The following is a 23,222-nucleotide window of genomic DNA, read 5'->3' as shown; positions in this document are numbered from 1 at the left end:
AAGTTGAACATGTGATAATGAGCATTGACTCCCACAATGGTATCATGTTTCCAAAGTTACAAGTGGAAAAGGAGCTGAATATCAGCTGTGTTGACCAACACGTTGCCTTTTTCATGCTTTATGCACAGCACTACACCCAAGTGCCAGCTAAGACTAAGCCATGAGTATAATGATTGAGGGCGGTAATGTTCTTGATGGGAATGCTATCTCTGTGTCAAGGCCCTTGCTGGAGATGACAAAGCTCTGCCATGTTGACCTGGAGCATGCTCAGGCTGTTCTCCTACACAATGGACAGGTAAAGGACAAAGGCTGTCACTAGTCTGGGGCCCTGCCGATATTCCTGCTTTCATTGTTTATGATCTGAAATTGGAAGTAATCTTAATGAGCAAAAACAGCTCCCAAAAATTAATATTTTCATAATTTCAGTCATATTGGAACTGAGGACAGTACTTTGAAGGACTGTAAAATTATCAAAAAGAAAGCTAAGGATTCTTTTGCCCATTCAAAATGGACGCACTAATTAAAAAAGGAGAAAAGTTGGCACAAGCCTGGGGCATCAAGGGTTATGGGGAAAAGGCAGGAAAGTGGAGTTGAGGATTAGCAGATCAGCCGTGATCTCATTGAATGGTGGAGCAGACATGATGGTCCGAATGGCCTACTTATGCTCCTACATCTTATGGAATGGAGTGGTCATCTAAATGTCTTTGCATTAACTATGGGCCTTAATGAACTGTGTGCATGAAAATGCATCCAAACACAGCTTACTAATAATACAAGAGTAAGAAAATAAAACCTTGAAATGGTGATGAGCATCCATTCCCAATTCCCATCCATCTGGCCAGTTGTCCACATGCTGTCCATCACACAGGAGCTCTGCATTGCATTAAAGTGCTTCAATTCTGTAGCAAAGAAATGCTTGATAACTAAGTGAAAAACATCTATCTTTCAAACGAGATGTCAAATTGAAGCCCTGTCTTCCCCCTCCGGTCAATTTAAAAGATCCCCTGATGCTATTTTGAAGAGAAAGAGGGAAGATCCCACCCCCGCCACCAAACCCCCAGCATCTTGGCCACTTTATTTCTCAAACGACATCACTAAAATTAATGATCTGATCATTATCGCTTGTGTTTTGGAAATCATACAGTGCACAAATCGCCATGTTTCCTACATTAGAGCAGTGACAACACTTCAGAAGCACTTCAGTTGTATAACACTAAGCATTATGAGATCATGGAAAGTGCTATGTAAATGCAAGCCTTTTTTATTTCTTTAAACTCAAATGGGATGAAATGTCTATCCCAGTTTTTCCTGTGTGTGTCTGTATGTGTGCTGCAAGTGTTGGAATAATTTTGTCTTCGCTAAGAAATCATTCCATACTTGTAATGATATATATATATTCCACTGGAATATGTTATTATTTATCAAAACCATACCACAGTATAATCTTAAATTTGATGTAGAAACACTGCTCAGGCCTTGAGGGTTAAGCAGTTTTGTTATTGAATTCAACTGCATTTGGCCACTTTCAGTATTATTACTTCTTTGCGTAGTTAGTCAAAAATAGGCGTGACGCAGAGATTGGTCTCAATACATCTGGATTTTTATTTGTAGCAAATTACAAGCTGAACTGCAGCACAAGAATAACATGAAATGAATATATGAAGATAACGAGATCTGACATTTTTCATGAATCTAGTCCCAGAATGTTGTTTAATTTTTCATGCTTTTAAATCTGCATTATGTTTAGCAATATAGAAGTACACAATAGAAACAGTACCAGCATTCTAACCACAACACCTAGTGGACAAGGGACATCTGATACTCTGCAAGCAGCCTTTTCACTGCAATTTATTTTTTAAGTGCATTATATAATGACATATATGTGTCTTTTTATTTGTTAAAAAAGAAGTTCGGCATAGCTTGGGTGTAAATAGACTTTGCTGACAACATTGTATTAATCTCTTTGACTCCCGTGTAGCTTCTCTGCCATTTTCTCCAATTCCAAATCCATTGCTGCCAGATTCTCCAGTTCCTTCTCCTTTGGGGACAATGGAAAACAAATTATTATTTATCTTGCCCCTATTCAACTCTGCCAACATAAACTTGACCGACCATAATACAGACAAAATGATATTCTTCCAACGTAGCAGAAAATGCGGGGAATACTCTGCAGGCCTGGCAGCATCTTTTTTGAGAGGGAAACAGAGTGAATAGTTCTGATGAAAGGCTGCAGACCTGAAACATTGTTTCTCAGAGGATACTGAAGGAAGTAAGGAAAATTGCGGGGGCACTGGCCATAATCCTCCAATCCTCCCCAGACACAGAGGTAATGCCTGAGGACTGGAGAATTGCAAATGTTACACCCTTGTTCAAGAAAAAGTGTAAGGATAAACCCCGTAACTACAGTCCAGGCTGTTTAACCTCGGTGTTGGGGAAACTTCAGAAATTATAACTTGGGACAAAATGAACTGTCATTTGGACAAATGTGGATTAATTATGGAAAGCCAGCACAGATTTGTTAAGGGCAAATCATGTTTAACTAACTTGCTTGAATTTTTTTAATGATGTAACAGAAAGGGTTGGTGAGGGTGATGCAGCTGATGTGGTGTACAAGAACTTCCAAAGGGCATTTAATAAAGTGCCATATAACAGGCTTTTCTGCATAGTTAGAGTCCATGGAATAAAAGGGACTGTAGCAGCTTGGATACAAAATTGGCTGAGTAACAGGATACAGAGAGTAGTGATAAACTATTGTTTTTCAGATTGGATACAATACACCTGGATTTTTATTTTTAGCAAATCACAGGCTGCACTGCAGCACAGGAATAACGTGAAATGAATATCTGAAGATGACGAGATCTGACATTTTTCATGAATCTATTCCCAAACTGTTGTTTAATTTTTCATGCTTTTAAATCTGCATTATGTTTAGCAATAGAGAAGTACACAATAGAAACAAACCCAGCATTCTAAATGCAACACCTTGTGGACAACAAAGGACATTTGATACTCTGCAGTGTAGAGAAGGTGTGCAGTGGGGTCCCCCAGGGATCAGTGTTAGGACCACTGCTTTTCCTGATACAAATTAATGACCTAGACCTGCGTGTACAGAGCACAATTTCAAATTTGCGGGGATGACACAAAACTTGGAGGTATTGCGAACTGTGGGAAGGATAATGATAAACTTCAAGAGTACATAGACAGGCTGGGGGAATATGCGGACAAGTGGCAGATGAAATTTATTGCAGAGAAGTGTGAAGTGATTCATTTTGGTAGGTAGAACTCTCTGAGGGACAATATAACATAAAGGGTACAATTCTAAAGTGGTCGCAGGAGCAAAGGGACCTTGGGGGTATTTGTGTACAAGTCATGGAAGGTTGCAAGACAGATTGAGAAAATGGTTAATAAAACATGTGGAACCCTGAGCTTTATAAACAGAAGCATAGAGTACAAAAGCAAGGATGTTACGATGAACCTGTATAAAACATTGGTTTGGACTCAGCTGGCATATTCTGTCCAGTTCTGGGCACCACATTTTAGGAAGGCTGTGAAGACGTTAAAGAGGGTGCAGAAAAGATTCATGAGAATGGTTCCACAGAAAAAGGATTTCAGCTGCATGGATAGATTGGAGAAGCGTGGGGCTGTTCTCCTTGGAGAAGAGGAGATTAAGAGGATATTTGATAGAGGTGTTCAAAATAATGAGGGTTCTGGACAGGGTGGATCGGGAGAAACTGTTCCCATTGGCAGAAGGGTCGAGAACCAGAGGACACTGATTTAAGGTGATTGACCAAAGGAGCAATGGAAACACATGGAAATTTTTTTACACAGCGAGTGGTTAGGATCTGGAATGCACTGTCTGACAGTGTGGTGGAGGCAAATTCATTGTGGCTTCCAAAAGGGAATTGGACATTAGCCTGAAGGGAAAAAAATTGCAGGGCTATGAGGAAAAGGTGGGGAGCGGGACTAGGTGAGTTGCTATTGCCAACAGCTAGTATGGATAGGATGAACCAAATGGCTTCCATCTGTGCTGCAACCATTCTATGTTTCTATAATTCTATGAAATGCATAGTACTTCTATATCATTAATGCAATTGAGCTGTGCCTTAATTACTCAATTACGCTTGCTTCTTTGTTTATGTGGAATAGTTAATTGACTGAAAATTGAAAAAAAAAAACTCAATAGATTTAAATCATTATTCCTTACAATCATACAGCACAGAAGGAGGCCATTGTGCCTTTGCCGGCTCTTTGAAAGATCCCACTCCACCTGCTCATTCTCTACAGTCCTACAAATGTTTCCATTTTAATTAAATATTCAATTCCCTATGAAAGTTATGCTTGAATCTGCTTCCACCATCCTTTCAGGCAGCACATTCCAAATCATAACTTTTTGCCTCATCTCCTCCCTGTTCTTTGGTCAGTTACAATGTCTTAAATCTGTGTCCTCTGGTTAATGACACTGGATACAGCTTCTCTTTATTAACTCTATCAAAGACCTTTATGGTTTGGACGCCACCATCAAATTTCCTCTTAACCTTCTCTGCTCAAGGAAGAACAAAGCCAGTTTCCTGACTGAATCAATGTAACTGAAATCCCTCATCCCCTGTCTATTCTAGTAAATCTCCTCTACACCCTGTCTAATGTATTGACTTCCTTGTGATGCACAGAATTGAACACAATACTCTAACTGAGGTCCAACCAGCATCAGTCCTGAATTGCACTTTTGCCAGCTTGTCCTCTAATTCTACAGTCGTGGACTGATGCTGAAAAATGCTACAGATTTTATCTTTCCTGTTCCACCTAATTATCATCTCCCCCTCCACAAAGACACCCCTCCACCCCCAACTCCCCTTCTCAAACCCCTCCTTTCAAGGCTGGAGAGTCCATTGCTTTCTCAGTTCTGTCCCTTTGTTCTGTTTCCAGGGCCTGTTTAATGCCTTTGTGGCTCATTGTTCATTGCTGAACAGTGTTACAGGTGCAGCCTGAGCAGCACCTTATACAATCTTGGACTTTCACTTCACCAAGGTCCCCATGCAGTTTAGCATTTACTTTTCTCCTTCTCCCACAGAAATGATCAATTTCATGAAAAGTTATTGTCCTGAACTGCTCACCAAACTCATGCCTGATCTTTTAGCTCTGGTTTATATTCTGGAATACTGCGGTGTCCCAGGTTCTATTTGAATAGTCAGAAAATAAAATACATCTATCATTAAAAAGTATTGTTAAAATGCCATCTTCCTCTCACCCTTCAAAACATCAAAAACCTGGGGCAGATTATTGCTGTCAGCGTGCGGGGCCCGACATACCGACGCGTAAAATGATGCACGATGATGTCGGGCGTGTGTCCCGATATTATCGCGCATCATTTCGATATTTCATTCGGCGGATGCGCGCCCGCCGAACTGTCAGCGGCCTGTTAAGGCCATTAAAAAAGCAATTAAAGTTGTTAACAATGCTGTCCGTCCAACCAAGTTGGGGGGCAGGCGAAAAGCCCAAGCGGCCTTCGCGTTTTTCAGGAAACCTCATCCACGGGCGGGATGAGGTTTCCTGCAGCTTGTATAAAATAAATAAATAATTTTTCTTGACTTCACAAACATGTCCCAGCTCATGTGACACTGTCACGTGAGGGGACATATTTAAATCATTTTTTACTTTATCATTTAAAAACTTTCATTATCTACTTAATCTCCCTGAGGCAGCTCAGGGAGGTTGCTGCACTCTTTCTCTCTCTCCTACCCCTGCCCGCACAGGTAGCGCTGAGCGCTATGGAATGTGTATTACGCTGGGTGGGCCTTGATTGGCCTGCCCGAGTAAAATGGTGGCGCGCAGCCAATCGCTCCCACCCAGCCCGCTCGACATAGGTAAGATTCAGCCCCTGATGTTTATCCCGGGTAGCAAAACAGAAGCAGCCGCATTCTTCATGCTTCAAGGAGCCTACAAGTTACTAATTCATTTATACTGAGTGTATTCCCCAAATGTATTCTTCAACTCTTGCCCACTAAGTAGAGACCAGGACTAGGAGGCACTGTTTTAAAATTAGGGGTCGCCATTTTAGGACCGAGATGAGGAGAATTTTTCCTCTCAGAGGGTTGTGCGACTTTGGAACTCTGCCTCAGAAGGGGAAGAGGCGGGGTCATTGAATATTTTTAAGGTGGAGATAGATAGCTTCTTGTTAGGCAAGGGAATCAAAGGTTATCGGGGTTAGATGGGAATGTGGAAATCGAAACACAAGAAGATCAGCCATGATCTTATTGAATGGCGGAGCAGGCTCGAGGGGCCGAATGGCCTACTCCTGTTCCTATTTCTTACGTCCTCGTGTAAACAAGAACTGTAAATGATTATCTTAAAATGTGGCTTCATCCTCAAGCATTCCCTGTTATGAGAATCCAAGAATCCAAGCAATATGTTTCTATTGCAGTTCTTTATTCATTCTCAGAATCTGGATGTCACTAGCGTGGCTGGCATTTATTGCCCTCTTGAAATGCTGCAGTCCACGTGGGGTTTTTTTTGTAGCGGCAATTCACAACGGCGTGGCTTACAAGGCTGCTTCCAAAGAAGGCAAGTAGGAGTCAACCACATAGGTGTGGAGCTGCAGTCACAAATAGGCCTGACTGGGCAAGGACAGCAGGTTTCCCTCCAGCTACGACAACCCAACAGTTTCATGATCACTCCTACTGATTTGCAGTTTTTTTAATTTCCAGATTTTTAAAACTCTCATCCCAGGATTTGAACAGGTTATTCTATGGGTTATTAGTCCGGATGTCTGGAATAGCCAATCTAGTAACATCACCACTAGACCATTATCCTCTTGCTGCAAAATAATTTGTTGACATATTAAATAGAACTTTCAAGAAAAGCATAAATCATTTGTAAACAATTGATCCCCGGCAGATGGTGAAGCTACCTTCCCCATTCTGTGCTCCATAATAAAATCATAGCATGGTTACAACACAGGAGGCCATTTGGCCCATTGTGTCCAGCTCTCTGCAACTCAATTAGTCCCACTCTCCTGTTCTTTCCCTTCTGGCCATGCAAAACTTTTCTCTTCAGATAATTATCCAACTCCCTTTTGAAAGCCACGATTGAATCTGCCTCCACCACACTGTGTTCCAGATCCTAACCAACTCACTGCGTAAAATTTTTTTTTCCCCCAGATGTTGCCATTGGTTCTTTTGCCAATCACTTTAATTGGTGTCCTCTGGTTCTCAACCCTAAGCTTCGAAAATAATTGAGGGAGGTAAAATATTTTGCCCTTGTGGGATCAAGCTCACCTTGAAACACGTATCTGCTCACCTATTTCACTTCAGTAAAATAACCTCTTCTTTCACCTACTGCCCCATCCAATGTGTATTGTCCTTCAGAAAAAACTTTTCAACTTTTACAATTTTTGGGGAAAGGAAGTGAAAGAAAGGGTGACTATTTATTCACATGAAGATGATGGATGTCATTATCGGCATCATAGTTCCCACCTCCAGAATATGTGTGGTTTAAGGTGGCGCAGTGGGTAGCATTCCTACCTCAGAGCCAGAAGCCCTGGGCTCAAGTCCCACCTCAAGACCTGACAGCCATGGAAGGTGGGTCATAACAAGGCCAAACAGGTTGATTATCAACCTGTAAACCCTTCCAATATGCCTATGGTAGGTGGTAAAAGCAGGAGAGTTCCCTGGTCAGTCACCCGCAGAATGAAACTGGAAAACACTGCGGTACCTTGCCAAGCATAACCATGGACCAACACAGAAGTCCATGGTTGCCAAGACCATGGTACCTGAAGAGAGAGAGAGAGACAGCCTTGACCCAGGCAGAGACAAATGTTCCTCCTATCCACTTCCTACAATGGGCCCTTAGCTTCAGGCTCAGGTGACACCAGTATGACGTTTCCACTTTTCACACCAGCCATCAGGGTTGAGGACAACAACCAGCGTATGAAGTGAATTGTGTGTAGTTTTGTGCTAGAGAACGCTCAGCGGTCGGAGCTGAGTTGAGTCTGTGTTTTATTAAGCTCCCTTCCAACCTGCAATGAAAGGACACTTTCAGTCCATCAGCTGAAATTACATTCAAACACTGGGCCCACTGGAAGCAAAAGGAATGTTTTAAATCGCTGCATATTTCCCAGTCCTTAGAGGTCCTCTCGCTTTAATACCTGTATCTTTTTGGAAAAGTTAATGCAGATGGCATACAATACACATCCACAAGCTGTATTTCCTGTTGTTCTGATTGTTTTTAATCAATCCTTTCTGTCCCGTTCAGCATTGTAAAATGCTACATCAATGTTTCTTATTAATTTTTGCTGTATCAACGTTCTAAATAAAGTTGCAGGTTTTGGCCATTAGGTGGAGGTGTGGCATGAGTTTCTGAAGTCTCCCAAATCTGTCCCAATCTCATGTACAGCCACAACCTGTATTCAAAAACTGACCATGAGCATTGTGACTACTGGCATGATTTATATCTCAGTGTAGTTTTATGGTCTTCATTGTTTATAGCCATTAAGAGATGGAAAACAGCATTTAGTCCATTCTCTAAAGCAGGGGTGGGGAACCTTTCCCTTGTCACGGGCCTCACACACACAAAAACCAACATGATTTAGTTTTTTTTAGAGAGAATACAGAAACGATGAACTCACCAACTGTTTTAATGCGATGGCTGAATTTGAGTACTATATCGTTTGATATTATTGTAGTAATTTAGCCGACACTTTTGTCCAAAGCAAATTCATAACGATGATGATAAATGCTATTTTGAAGGCGCTACTGTCATAGGTCTATATTTTTAGAAATCTTGCTGCGGGCCGGATGTAATTGAGCAAAGGGCCAGATCCGGCCCACGGGCCACAAGTTCCCCCACCCCGGCTCTAATGTATAACCTATTCAAAGGCTTGCATCAAGACAGTAAGAACTACTACCAATTAAACCTACAGTCAATACCCTTTGAGTCCAGCAGCTTTTCCTACATGTCTCAAAAGGATCATTTCACCTCTGTAAATTATAAAGTATAGCTAACACCGTATGAGCTTATGTGAGCCAATCCTGATAAATTGATAACACGTAGCCTCAGCTAAAATATCCCAGGCCAATATTTTGTTACATTTTATCTGTGCAACCCACCTCCCTCTCCCCACAATTTACTCTGTCCTTTAATCGCTTTTGATTCTACCTATGTTAGCAGCAATCATACTGGAAAATAATGATGGATTCTCAAATAAAATAACAATTGCCATAAAATGGAATTAACTAGGAAAACTGCAGAGCAACTGAGTGCATTTTCAAAATCGCAACCTCCATTTTCCAGTCAAAATGAGCACTTCAGCCTTCTTCAGTGTTATGAAGGATGATTCCACTTCTTCGATATGCTGGAAAATCTCCTTTGGTGATGAATGTGGTGAGTGAAAGGATTCTCTGTTTTATAACAATACAGGTAATTTTCAATCTAGGGCCCAACCGCAGAGCCACTGATTTACAGTGTCTAAATCCACTTTTATTAGGTGGCATTCTGCAATTTTTGCCATTAGTTTGGGGATAAAATTCCTTGACCTTTTCCATTATTCTGTGGAAACCGTGGTATTTTGTTATGTATTATGTTATGTATTTCATTTATTATCCCATGGCATTGCACACATGGGTGTTAATTTTCACCCCCAACCTCCATCAGTTGGGAACAGGGCAGGAAATTGCCCTCCCTATTTCTATAATCTCCTCCAGCCCTACTGCCCTCGGTCATCTCTGTGCTCCTCCAATTCTGGCTTCTTGCGTGTCCCCGATTTTAATTGCTCCAGCACTGGCAGGAAACCTTCAGCTGCCTGGGCCCCAATCTCTGGAACTCCCTCTCCAAACTCCTCTGCCCCTCTACCTCTCTCTCCTCCTTTAAGACACTTCATAAAACCTATTACTTTGACTAAGCTTTTGGTTATCTATCCTAATAACTCCTTCTATGACTCTGCCAAATTTTGCTTCATGACACTCCTGAAAAGCACGTTAAAGGCGCCATGTAAATGCAAATTATTGTTGTAATTAAAATTACGGCACAGTCATACTTGGTGTCTGGATCACTGTCATTTTGAAGGAGCTATGAAAAGAGCAGTCCAGGTGCCCACTGGAAGTAGACTATGTTAGTTCATGCAAATAGAGATCCTCTACCATCAGTAGGATCCCTAGACAATTTTGAAATTGCAATGCACCATGCACACTCTGCTCATAAGTACTTGGCAGAGGGTGGCCTAACCAATGGTCCTTTAAGAGACCATTCCAAGCCACTCCAAAGGATTTTTAAGTAAAGCCTTGTAAATAACTTTTGGGAAACATTTCCTGGCCCCAAAAATCAACCTCTAATGCCCAACCTTCAACAGCCCCTTCCTGGGATTGCTCCCCCTTCATTTTTAATTACCTGGACTTGCTGCATTCCACAGGGAAAGCCCCAGGGGTCATCCATCCACACAGATCAATGAGTTGCTCTAAAAGCAGACAAAGCTCACCAATGAAATTGAAATGAAACCAAGCAGTGAAAATTCTTCATGCACCTAACCTTGGACTAGTGGTGAGTTCAAGGAAGGTATTCACAGGGTGAAAACTAAACATTGGTAAGGATTTTGGGGCTATGTCCAGGATTTATGATTAGTTCTGCGTAGGCTTATGTTTCAACTTTCTGCTTGCGTTACAGTCTCAAGTATTTCCAATTGGTTATGAAACAAAATGTCTCCATGAGGTTGCTGCTGTCACCCCCACAACCAGCCCAAAAAATACTACAAAATCATGGTCCAAAGATTGCTGTCAATGTAACGGTGAAGTTAACGCTCACTGTTATTTGTGCAGAAATGACACACGAACCTCAAGCGAGGGCAGATGTGTAATAAAACATGAAAACCAGGAAGTTGCTGTCCGAGATGCACCAGCCTACCAGTAGCTTTGCAAAAACACATATTCCCGTCTGACCTTTCCTTCAAATGCATTGAGCGGCGTGAACATTCTATACTTGCACCACAAGCTAAACTCGGCACAGAAAGTAAGGGTGAGTCAATTCATGTCAAAATACACCTTTAATCACATAATAAGTGTTTATTACTGCTAGTCAACTTCTCTAGAACTGATAATTAATTAGTACAATTGCGTAATCTCATTCATGTTCTATTTGTTGCTGAAAAAAGACAATTTGTCAAAGATTTTCATTTTGCATTCATCAGGATGATTGCAATCTTGCCATAGTCCTGATGAGTTCAAGGCGAAAAGCTTTGACAGAATGTCTTTTTTCAGCAATACTCAAGTTCTCTCCGACCAAACAACTGGTTCTATTTGTTTTTGTGGTTCTTCTAAATTAAAATTAAATTATTTTCATTGTTTCTTTCTCTCTCTCTCTCAATGCAATCCTTCTTTCCCTCTCTTTATTTCTCTTTCTCTACCAGATGTGACATTGAACTTATGCATTCTAACCAACACTCCCTTGTTCAGACTTTACGTTGCCCATTTCACAAGTGTTCACTCTGATCGGTTAAGGAGATGCAGAGATCCTTGTCCTGTTCAGTCAGGTTCCAGATGCCTTGTAGAGGGAACTGTGCTGTTTCCACCTCAAACTTGCAGCACAAAATATCACGGAGATTAAATGGGCAAGGACAAGTCTAACTGATGGCGAGAATTGTTTGTTGGCCTGCCACAATTAAATGTGACCCTTTTTGTTATTTCCAATGCAGCTGACTGTCAAACTGTTCATTCTGCAGGCTCCCCATCTTCTGTCAAGCCTTGACTCCTGTCTGCCACTTGGTCCACATAGTCTCACCAAAATTTGCCTTGCCTTAGTCTCATAATAAATGTTGCTGTAGATGTTATTAGCATTATATGATATAAAAAGAACAGTGCAGGAGAAGCTGTTTTAAATCTAATTAGGAATGATCTCTGTATATTCAGTCACTCGCATTTCACTCCTGAGCTGCTCAATCTTTCACTTGAGGAATGATTAATAAATACAACCATCCTAACTATTCCCTCTTTACCAAATCTATATCATTTCCACCGGCATACAATTCAAGGTTTTACCTAAAACGTACAAACATATGAATTAGGAGCAGGAGTAGGCCACTCAGCCTCTCAAGCCTGCTCCACCGTTCAATAAGATCATGGCTGATTGGATTGTAACTTCCCACCTACCCCCAATAACCTTTCAACCTTTTGTTTATCAAGCATCTGCTCTGCCTTAAAAATATTCAAAGGCTCTGCTTCTGCTGCCTTTTGAGGAAGAGAGATCCTCTGAAAGAAAAAAATTCTCCTTATCTCTGTCTTAAATGGGCGACCCCTTATTTTTAAACAGTGGTCCCTAGTTTTAGATTCTCCCACAAGAGGAAACATCTTCTCCACATCCACCCTGTCAAGATCCCTCAGGAACTTAAAGGTTTCAATCGAGTCGCCTCTTACTCTTCTAAACTCCAGCGGATACAAGCCTAACCTGTCCAACCTTTCCTCATAAGACAACCAGCCCATTCCTGGTGTTAGTCTAGTAAGCCATCTCTGAACTGCTTCCAATGCATTTACATCCTTCCTTAAATAAGGAATATGAGGAAACTACTCATTGACATATTCAGAGGATGACTGCCAAATCCAGCATTTATTCTTTTTAAAATTCATTCTCAGGGATGATGGATGCCACTGGTGAGGGTGTGTTTATTGCCTCTCCCTGGTTCTCCTTGAGAAGGCTGTGGTGGGCTCCCTGCTTCTTCAACTGCTGCAGGTGCAGGTGCTACCACAGCTATTAGACAGGGAGCCCTGAGCTTTTGTGTGAATTTGCAGGTGAGTCTGCTCCCCAGCCCCTGCTGCTCTTACCCTAGATGGTTGAGGTCACAGGTTTAGGTGGAGCCAACAATGATGAATTACCGCAGCGCATCCTATAGCGAATACAGCTGATAGAGCAGGGAGTGGTGTGTAAGTCAGTAGATGAGTCACAGCACAAGCAGGCTGCTTTGTCCTGGAACGTGTATGAGTGTAGAAGAATGAACTCTCCCCAGCTATGTTTTTCATGAAAGGAATTGTGGTTTCACTGAGCACAATACAAATACAAAAAAGACTGAACTTTCGAGCTTTTGCAAATTGATCATTCTCCATCACTGCTTCAGTAGGATCATGCCACCACGACTGGAAACCTCTGTCTATGCTCTTGTTTGTGGAGACATTGGCCTGTTGGTTGCCTCCATGTTATTATATTGCAACCCAGCAGGTTGCAATTTTGATTTAACTAATCAGGGATACAGTTTGCTCATTAAATCGTCACCCGTAAAATTGACCTCAAATCACTCATGGGTGTAACGCGAGGGAAGAGCCTGAAACCAGCCTTACACTGCAGGCACTGCTACCCAGATTTAACTGCTTCGTAAAACATGCAATTTGAGCTGTATTCAACTTTTCTTTTGGCCCTAAGCAGAAAGATCTGCTCATTCTGCACAGTTACTTTTAAAATGTTATTCACGATTTAAAGCAATATACAAAGAAGAGGAAGAACTCACCTTTATTGTTCGAATAAAGACTCACTTCCAATTATCATGTTTCCCTCACCAGCCAACTTTTATGTTCTGCTTTGTAGACTCTTATGTAGTTGCAGGTTTTCCACTTAAGACAAGGGCTTGGAGATTTATAGATGCTGTGTCCATTTTACTGCCATAAATTGGAGTCCCAAGCCTCTAAAATGGCAGGGGGTGTGATTGTGCACACTCTGCACTGCACATTCACAGCCCCCCGTATTGGTGAAGAATAGGCATCCATGACCTGTGACTGAACCATTCGAATATGCAGGCTTCACACCTGATTTAGTACTACTTCCCAAAATTGGACTTCCCTGAATGCTGCAAACGTCAGCTGTCTTTAAGGATAACCAAGTCCATGTCTGGCCTAACCGGCAGCCTTTAAAGGGACCACTGGGGATTGCCACCTAAAAGGTAAGTTTAAAAAAAAAACTACCTGAATGTGAAACTAGAAGGAACAAGGGTGATCCTTCTGGCTCCATAGCAAAGAGTGTTGTTAGCATCCCCTTTCCTTGCCGGTTGCCTTCCCCTCGTTCACCACACCCACCCCCCAACCAAAATTCTGATCCCGATTGTGTCCCCCCTTTCTCGATCACCTGCCACTCTCCCAGGACCTACCTGAAAGTCTCTGCTAGTGATAGAGCAGCTCAACGTTTAAAATCAAAACAGAAAATGCTGGAAATACTCAGCAGGTCTGGCAGCATCTGTGGAGAGAGCAACAGAGTTAACGTTTCAGGTCTGTGATCTATCGTCATACTGACTCGAAACGTTAAATCTGTTTCTCTCTCCACAGATGCTGCCAGACCTGCTGAGTATTTCCAGCATTTTCTATTTTTATTTCATATTCCCAACATCTGCAGTATTTTGCTTCTCTATTAGCCACAATTTAAATCTATTTTGTTGGAGAGCTGCAGAGGAACATATTGCCTGAGGTCCAATATTGACTGTGCCTCATGCCTACCTGTTCTATTACGGCAGAATGTTCTGCCTGTCGGAGGGACCTGTCAGGAGTGGGCGCAGAGCCGATATCCACTCGCGATCGGCTGCGCGCCACCATTTTACGTGGGCAGGCCAATTAAGGCTCAGCGCCACCTGTGCAGGTTGGGGGGAGGAGAGAGAGTCGGGGCCTGTACTCTCTCGTGCATGCATGCAAAAGAGTGCAGAAATCTCCCTGAGACACGGAGCTCCCTCAGGGAGATTAAGTTCATATTGAAAATTCTAAATAAAGAAAGATTAAAATTATTTAGACATGACCCCTCATGTGGCAGTGTCACATGAGCTGGAACATGTTTACGAATTGTGAAAGAAACATTTATTTATTTAATTTAACCTTCAGGAAACCTTCAGCCCGCCCGTGGATGATGTTTCCTGAAAAACGCGAAGGCTGCTTGGGCTCTTTGCCTGCCCCCCCGCCAACCTTAGGGTTGGATGGGCAGCCCTGTTAATTATCTAAATTAGTTTCCTAAAGGCCTTAACAGGCCTTTGACAGTCCGGCAGGCGCGCAGCCACCTCCGGTGCACGCCCGCCGAACGAAAGATCTAAATGACGACCAGTAACGTTGGGATGCACACCGCGTGTCATCCCATGCGTCGGCTTGTCGGGCCCACCCCCTGCACGCCTTAGTCTATTTAAGTGTTGTTTGACCCAAGAACACTGTACAGCTTTCTTATGACCATGTCAATCACATGTTTCAAAGTTTTATCCCGGTTATTTATATATATATAATACCTCACATGTGCATAATAATGCTGGTCATCGAGATTATTTAATTTGTTTTATTTAATTAACAGTTAATAATGTTGTTAGTTTAATAATTATAATTAATGCTAACTAAGGTGGCAGTATATTCCAAGAATCCATGTTAAGTGCATTTTCTATAATAAAAACAGAAAATGCTGGGAAAACTCAGCAGGTCTGGCAGCACCTGTGGTGAGAGCAACAGAGTTAACATTTCAGGTCTATAATCCATCGTTATACAGACTCGAAACATTAACTCTGTTTCTCTCTCCACAGATGCTGCCAGACCTTCTGTCTATTTCCAGCATTTTCTATTTTTACTTCATATTCCCAACATCTGCAGTATTTTGCTTCTCTATTAGCCACAATTTAAATCTATTTTGTTGGTGAGCTGCCAAGGAACATGTTGCCTGAGGTCCAATATTGAGTGTGCCTCATGCCTACCTGTTCTATTACGTGTTTTTCCTGCAGCCTGTCTCACTGCCAGGCTGATGCTATCCAGTTTTACCGCCCATATTCTTAGTCTATTTTAACTGTTGTTTAGCCCAAGAACACTGCACAGTTTGATTATGACCATGTCATTCACATGTTTCAAAATTTTATCCCGGTTGTTTATATATCTATAATACCCTGCATGTGCATAATAATGCTGGTCATCGAGATTATTTAATTTGTTTTATTTAATTAACAGTTAATAATGTTGTTAGTTTAATCATTATAATTAATGCTAACTAGGGAGGCAGTTTATTTCAAGAACCCAGGCAAGGGCATTTTCTATAATAAAAACAGAAAGTGCTAGAAAAACTCAACAGGTCTGGTAGCATATGTGGAGCGAGTAACAGAGTTAATGTTTCGAGTCCGTATGACTCTTCTTTAGAGCTGAAGCAAGATAGAAATGTGATGGGTTTTATACTGTTTAAGAGGGGGTGGAGCAGGTGGAGCAAAATAGAAGGTCAGGGATAAGTGGGAGCTAAGGGCATTTTCCACACAGTTCCAGGGTATTATTGTTCTAAGTGGCTGTAAGTCTGCCTAAGTCGTTACAGAATCTAATGTTAAGATACCTCCTCATTGACTCATAGACACCTCCAGCACAGAAGGAGGCCATTTGGCCGGCCAGTCCACAAAGATCTGACTACACTAGTCCCATTTTCCAGCGTTTGGCCCATAGCCCTGGAGGCTATAGCAACACAAGTGAATCTCTAAATGCTTCTTAAATGTTACGAGAGTTCCTGACTCAACCACCCTTTCAGGCAGTGAGTTCCAGACTCCCACTACCCTCTGGGTGAAAAAAATTCTCCTCAACTCTCCTCTTAGCCTTCTACCTCTTACCTTAAATCTATGCCCCCTGGTTATTGACCCCTCTACAAATGGAAAAAGTGCCTTCCTGCCTACCCTATCTATGCCCTTCATAACCTTAAAGACCTCCATCAGGTCCCCTTTCAAGCTTCGTTGCTCCAAGGAAAACAACCCCAGCCTGTCCAATCTTTCCTCATAGCTCAGACCCTCCAGTCTAGGCAGCATCCTCGTAAATCTCCTTGCTCCTGGTAAATCTCTTCTGCAAATCTCCTCAATCAAAATAATTAAAGATGGTTCAGGAAGTGGAGATTAATCCAAAGTTTAATCTTTACCATTATTAATAGCTCAACATTATCTTATCACTATGATTAAAATAATGTTTTGAGGAATATTCACAAAAAAACCTGCAGATATTATCTCCTTGAATGAGGAATAAACAAATATTCAATTAAAATAAACAGGAATTAGCACTTAACTTGATGACATCAGGATTGCAAACACACATTATTCAAAACAAACTTCTTTAAATCATATTCAGCCTTCTAAATATCTTCAACTATCAAAATATCTGCTTTTAGAAAACTAATTCCACAAACATTTTGCTTTGAAAAATATAAATTAGATTATGTTATATCACAAAATGTTTAACAGTATATATTTTAAACTATGACTTTAATATTAATTCCCAAGTATTACTGAAGTTTTAAGAGTTAAAATTGTAATTCTTATGAAATACTTGTCAGGTGTACATCCTTAGATCAAATTAGGTAGTTACAATATTTAAGAAACTTGATGTCAAAATATTGCTGAATATAGTTGTGGGAAGCTACTTTTTATGAATAGTCATGATTGTTCTATGTAATAGTGATAATTTTAGTGTCCATCAGATTATTTTAGATTACTAATCAAATGACTGCATTGTAAAGTGAAAATGAATACTTTTTCCCTCTAACCTTACTCACTAGTTCATCCAAAGTAAGAAATGAAAATTAGTAAAAATCTTTACTCCCTTTCAACAAACAAAAAATCAGTTGGCTCACCTCTTCTTCAGTCAGTGTTCTATGGTTCATGTTCCTTTTCTCATCTTTGTGGTGTTGCTTTTCATCTTCTTCAAGATCATAAAGTGCTGGGATTTCCAATGACTTTTTCTTGGATTTCAGATATTGTGCCAGCTTGTCCATTCTGTCATACATCTTTTTCTCTTGGTAATCATGGGCAAACTTTTGTCTTAAAGCGTGTTCTTCATTAACTTCCTCTTTCTCTCCCCCGTCTTCCTCCTCATGTTTTTTCTCATAATGTCTTTTTTCCCACTTGCCATCGTTTTCTTCATATTCTGGGTAGAAGTGGCTTTCCTTGCTGTGTTTTGCTTCCTCTTCACTGCCAGTGTTTCTATCCACCATCCTCTGCCTTTTCTGCCACCAAACCCGCTGCACTTTTGGCAAGTGTTTTGTGTTTCTCTCTTCTTCATCTTCTTCTTCATTGCTGACATACTTCTCATCTGCATCTTCCTTTGTTTGGTGCCACTTTTCATTGTGATTATGCCTGTTATCTTCACTATAATGCCTCTTTTCCTCATTGTGATATTTCTTTTCCTCTTCCTCCTCCAAGTCTTCCTCTTCACTGTGATGTCTTGTGTTCCTGTTATGGTGCCTCTTTTCCTCCTCTCCACCATGGGGTTTCTTTTCTTCACTGTAGTGTACTTTTTCTTCGCTTTTGTCATAGGGTTGTTTCTCTTCCTCTGATTCTTCTGAGTTACTCCTCGTGTGTCCATTTACTTTATCCTCATAATAATATTTACCTTTTCCATATGCTTCCTGGATGTTATTTCTCTTAGGGTAGTTACGAATATTATTTATGTGTTCCAGTTCTTTGCTGGATTCATCAGATTTACCAGAGTTCTTCTTATCTTGCTGGGGGCTTCTCCTAGCCTCCTCAGAATGACGGTAGCTGTTTATTTTGCGGTAGTGTATGTGACCATTAAGATGCTTCTCTCTTTCTTCACTATCTCCCTCTTCTGACTCTTCAGAGTCAGATTTCTTATGGTCATAAATGCCATATTTTTTATCTTGATTATTGAGCTCTTCATCAGGCCCATCCATCTCTCTGTCACTGTACCTTTCTTCAGAACTACGTCCTCTTTCTTTTGAGTGTCCATGTAAACCAATGGCTTTATCTTCCTCCGATGACTCTTCACTTGTTTTGTCATATCCATGAGGCCATTTTTGATGGTATCCATTGCTTGTATTCTCAGAACTGTCTGTCTTTTGTGAGCTGTTTTCCTCTTGCCCACTATCTTCCTCACTGTGTCTTTGTTTTCTGTGTTTTTCTGCTTCTTCCTCCTCGCTTCTATCCACTGCATATCTTCTCTCTTCATAGTTGAGATACTCTTGGTTGGAATTATGGTATCTGTGGCCCCCGATATGGTGGGTGGTTTTTACTGGTTTGAAGTCTTCCGTACTCCTGCTGTCCTCTTCACTGTTATTCTCTTCACTTCTTTCTTCATCATGGGTTTGTTTGTAACGCTGTTGTTCCTCGCTTTCATCCTTCTTTCGTTTATCTGCCTCATAATGCTCTCCCTCATGCCTCTCCACTGCCTCCTGCCTTCCCTTCTCTTCATAATGACGTTTTTCTGATTCCTCAGCATGTCTCTCCTCTTCATAATGTTGGTTTTCTCTGTCATTTTTCTTTCCTGCTACTTCATGTTTCCCGCCTGGAATAGGATGTAATAAAGATTTAAGGATCTTACATCAGGAACTAGGACGGCTCATTAACTATGGGCATGATTTCTCAATTATGGTCTTCACTGTATGAAAGTCAAACTCATTTTTTGTTACTTCTCGTTAGGTTAGATTAGGATGACCCACATATTATCCTGGTTAATATTTGTCCCTCAGTCACCATCAGCAAAACAGATCAACTGATCATTATCTCATTGCTGTTTGTGGGAGTTTGCCGAGGGCGAAGTGGCTGCCCTGTTTCTTACAACAGTGACCACACTTCAAAAACTACTTAACGGGCTGTAAAGCTTTGGAACCTCCTGAGCTGTGAAAGGCGCTAGCTAAATGCAGGCCTTTCATTTTAAACAGCTAGAATGCCAGCAATACAAAAGGTCCTTTATACATTCAGTGGGCATTTAAAAAAAAACATCTTTGTTAAACGCTGCATCTTATATCCCTGCGAACATTTTAATGTGCACTTAGCACTGGAAGGTCCCAGATACGAAAGCAGTGGTGATGATCCAGTGACCAGGGCTTCAGCGGCCGCCAGTTCTCCCAGTTTATTCACGAGAGACATGGTCGCCTTTAATTAACCAGAAACCACCAGTCCTCCAATGGCTCCCTTTCAATGTCTCTTTAAATGAAACGGCCCAGCAATTACAATGACCTCTGGAAGTCGCTTCACCTTCCTTACAAGGCTCAGTTCATAGCACCCTCGCCTTTGAATCAGAGGGTTGCGGGTTCATGTCCCACTCCCGGAAACCAAGAACTGTGATTGTACTCGAAAGAGTTGCAATCTGTGACTGTTGATAACTCGAAAGAGTTTCCTTACAAGGGACTCTGCAGTTATAGCTTTGAATGTTCCGGGGGGCTGGGGGCTGGGGGCGAGGGCGGGGGAATCGAGAGCGGTTCACCCCACCCCTTCTCAACTCAGGTCCCACTCACACACGGACCTCCAACTGAAATGGTCATAGAATATGAAAGTAGAAATCCCGAATGCAGAGTCGCTCGATTCGCTGCTTCGCCAGGAAAGAAAAATGGCAGAAATGTGGACTTTATAATGAATGTAAATCTTGCTGATCGTTCTTAAAACTTGTTTAGGCGCGAACACACAGATATCCTGGGAGCAGGCATCTGGAAGATGCTGGAACTTGGGTTCCATCCCACCTCCCCCCCCCACCAAAAAAATAGCTGTGAGACAGCAGGAACCCATCACTTATTGAGAGGCGACTCTTAAGCGGATCATTACTATGAAGTAATTTTAAAAAGGGACACACACATTTAGAATATTGAAGCATTAAAACGCAGTTGAATTCTCTAGTACTGAGTTCTTTAACTGCTTCTTGCTGGAAGTGAATCGCACCGCTTCAACGAAAGGTACCACCAACTGGATTGTGCATTGTTGGCTCAGTGTCCAGAGGATCATACACTTCCACCTCCCTCAAATGCTGCTATGGTTCAACATTTCGGCGCAGGTAATAGCGAACCCGCACAGATGGGCGAGCATTTGCATGGAGCTCTTTTCCAGGAGTTTTTTGAAAGGATTCTGCGTCAATGATCTGGGGAGTACAGAAGGGTGACTGATGCCATTGACCATGCCAACCTACCGTTCAAGATTTCTCTGCACTCCGAGGTCACTGGAGGAGCTTTAGCTTTAGAAAGCGCATTGGAAAGTGCTTCGATGATACATCTGGTCACCTGGACGGGCAAATAACAGGATCAGTATCAGGTCCCTCTGATTCTGACTCAGGAAATAGAGAATTGACTATACATCTCGCGGGGGAAAGAGTTACTGAAACCTACCAGTTCATCCTGTTGCGCCTCTCGCTCCACCGGCAGTGGCCTGATTACTGGCAAGAAATAATGGAAAGAAAAAATATATCATTAACAGCCTGTTTCAAGCAACTGCTGCCCAGGGTGTAGCTTGATCGAGTTGTGCATTTAGACTAGCGAACGGGAGGCAACAGTTAATCTACAGCTTTGTTGAACCCTGACCTGCTGGTTACAAACAGCTCTCTTCAAATCCAGGACATTTTCTCCACGCCAGTTCTGATGTGGCGCGATTTCTGAGAAACTTTCCCTCTCTGAGCTCACCTTTCGGTTCAAAGTCTTTTCACACAATTGTTCTCCCCACACCTACAATGAAGTAGAGTGGGGAGAAAATCTGTGTAAGTCTCTGACAATCTGACCACAAACCAGTGCATACAACACCACACCACCAACACCCCCCTCAAAAAATATGGAAACACGCTTTTGTGACTGGGTTGCACAAAGTATGACAGTAAAACAGTGAAATGTAGTTACCAACGAGCTCGTTTCTGTCATAAATACATGTCACTTTGTGTTTCGATTTGCCAACAATGAGAAAAAAAGTGTCAATTAAGCTGCTACCAAATCATACACTTAGAGTTCGGAAGAAGAGTTAAATTGGACTCGAAACGTTAAATTCGGATCCTTTCTCCCCATATGCTGCCAGACCTGCTGAGTACTTTCAAGCATTTGCAGCATTTTTTTAACTGAGGGAGTTCTGGCAGGCAACAGGAGCCCGGACCCAGTTCGCTGTCCAAGGTGCTGAAATGGAGAACGCTCCCTTCTCATTGGGATCAGGGTTAAAATGCTGGAAAGCAAATTTTTACCTGCCACAGCAGACAGCACGGATAAGGTGAGGAGAGGCAAGAGATGCATCCTCTTGTGCGAGAGGTGCCGGCTGTGGTTTCGAGCGTGCAGCGCTGCCCCGGCTGCTTGCAACTCTCGGCTCGCCTCTGGATGGAGCCGAGCCGCACCAATCCCAATTTAAAGCGAAGGAGGCGCTGCTCGTCAGAGAGGAGGAGGCAACCTCCACTCCTGAGCAACACCGTCATCAGGAGACAGCGAAAAGTGATGTGCAGCCACTTGCATCTCCAGCCGTTATTTAATCCAGGGTTTGAAAATAAAAAATAGGCTTTTTTGATCTACCTTTGCCGAAATTGTGAATCTAAAAGCCCCTTTATTTATCTCACCCAATCGCACCTTTAAGTTGTCAAGTCACCGATTCTGCACCTCAGCCCTTAGGTTAGAGAGGGGCGGTATCGACACCAAGGCGATGTTAAAGAAAATAGGGTCCCAGCTTTTGTGGTTGTTGTTTCTTTTATGTGGATTTTCACCCAATCTATTTTTTCTCCCACAGGGTATAGCCTACAGGGAATCAAATCTCTTCAGCAAGTATTCATTCCTTATGTTTAAGACAAAACAACAAGTCCGGACAGAGTTTTAGACATAATATATGCTGCAAAGGGCCGAACGATTGAACTGGAATTTAATAGACGTTCTCGAAATATTAACGCATTTGATTTTACATAAAGCAAAGTGCATTCTAAGCCAATGTATATCTAAATCCCTTTACAACAGATGCTTGAAATTCTAACCTCAAAAACGGCTTGAACTAATCGTATCTTTTAATTCTTTTCATAGATCCGAATTCTTTTTGATATGTTCTTATCACCTTTTGTTACCAATTCATACCTATTTACAATGAAGGGGTTTATATTCTTACACACTTTATCATTTTCTTTTCACATTGGTCAGGTAAGTTGAGATTGAAAGACTCTAGTCCTCTATAAACCTATTTTTAATAATGGTTTGGAACTCTCGTCATTCTAGCTTATATCGCAATGCATGTATTCACACATAATTGGGATCATGCGATATTAATATGGCAACCCGCTCTAGACCAAGCCGTGATGCTTAATTACATGAACCATAGAACTGAGGGCAATGATTAAAGGCTATTCTATGGCAACAAAATTGGGTTGGGGAGCATTGTAAGTGCCAATCTTCCCCTACCTGCACCAAAATCATTGCCCTGGCCACAAAGGAAATGTTCCAGCAATATTATTTATTTAAGTTGTATTAAGATTTAAAGACACCTTACTGTCCAATAGTGAAGAAAAAGGGGGACTGCTTACTCAAGTTCACTGCAATCCCGTCTGTAAAATGTGATTGAA

At 41.7% G+C, this 23,222-nt stretch overlaps 1 protein-coding gene across 1 annotated transcript; it reads right to left on the bottom strand.

Annotated features, from left to right (window-relative positions):
• Positions 1 to 1,580: 1,580 nt before the first annotated feature.
• On the bottom strand, positions 1,581 to 21,986 carry chgb (chromogranin B). The gene is made up of 5 exons (XM_078557576.1): positions 21,876 to 21,986; positions 21,043 to 21,089; positions 20,847 to 20,937; positions 17,563 to 19,232; positions 1,581 to 2,038 (listed from the first exon to the last, which is right to left on the bottom strand). The coding sequence occupies exons 1-5, from the start codon at positions 21,922 to 21,924 to the stop codon at positions 1,955 to 1,957; spliced, it is 1,941 nt and encodes a 646-aa protein (XP_078413702.1). The 5' UTR covers positions 21,925 to 21,986; the 3' UTR covers positions 1,581 to 1,954.
• Between the last annotated feature and the right edge of the window lie 1,236 nt (positions 21,987 to 23,222).

This window comes from Cetorhinus maximus, chromosome 14, assembly GCF_964194155.1.
Source record: "Cetorhinus maximus chromosome 14, sCetMax3.hap1.1, whole genome shotgun sequence".
NCBI lineage: Eukaryota > Metazoa > Chordata > Chondrichthyes > Lamniformes > Cetorhinidae > Cetorhinus > Cetorhinus maximus.
The sequence above is the reverse complement of the archived record's forward strand: the minus strand, read 5'-3'. Positions and strand labels throughout refer to the sequence as shown.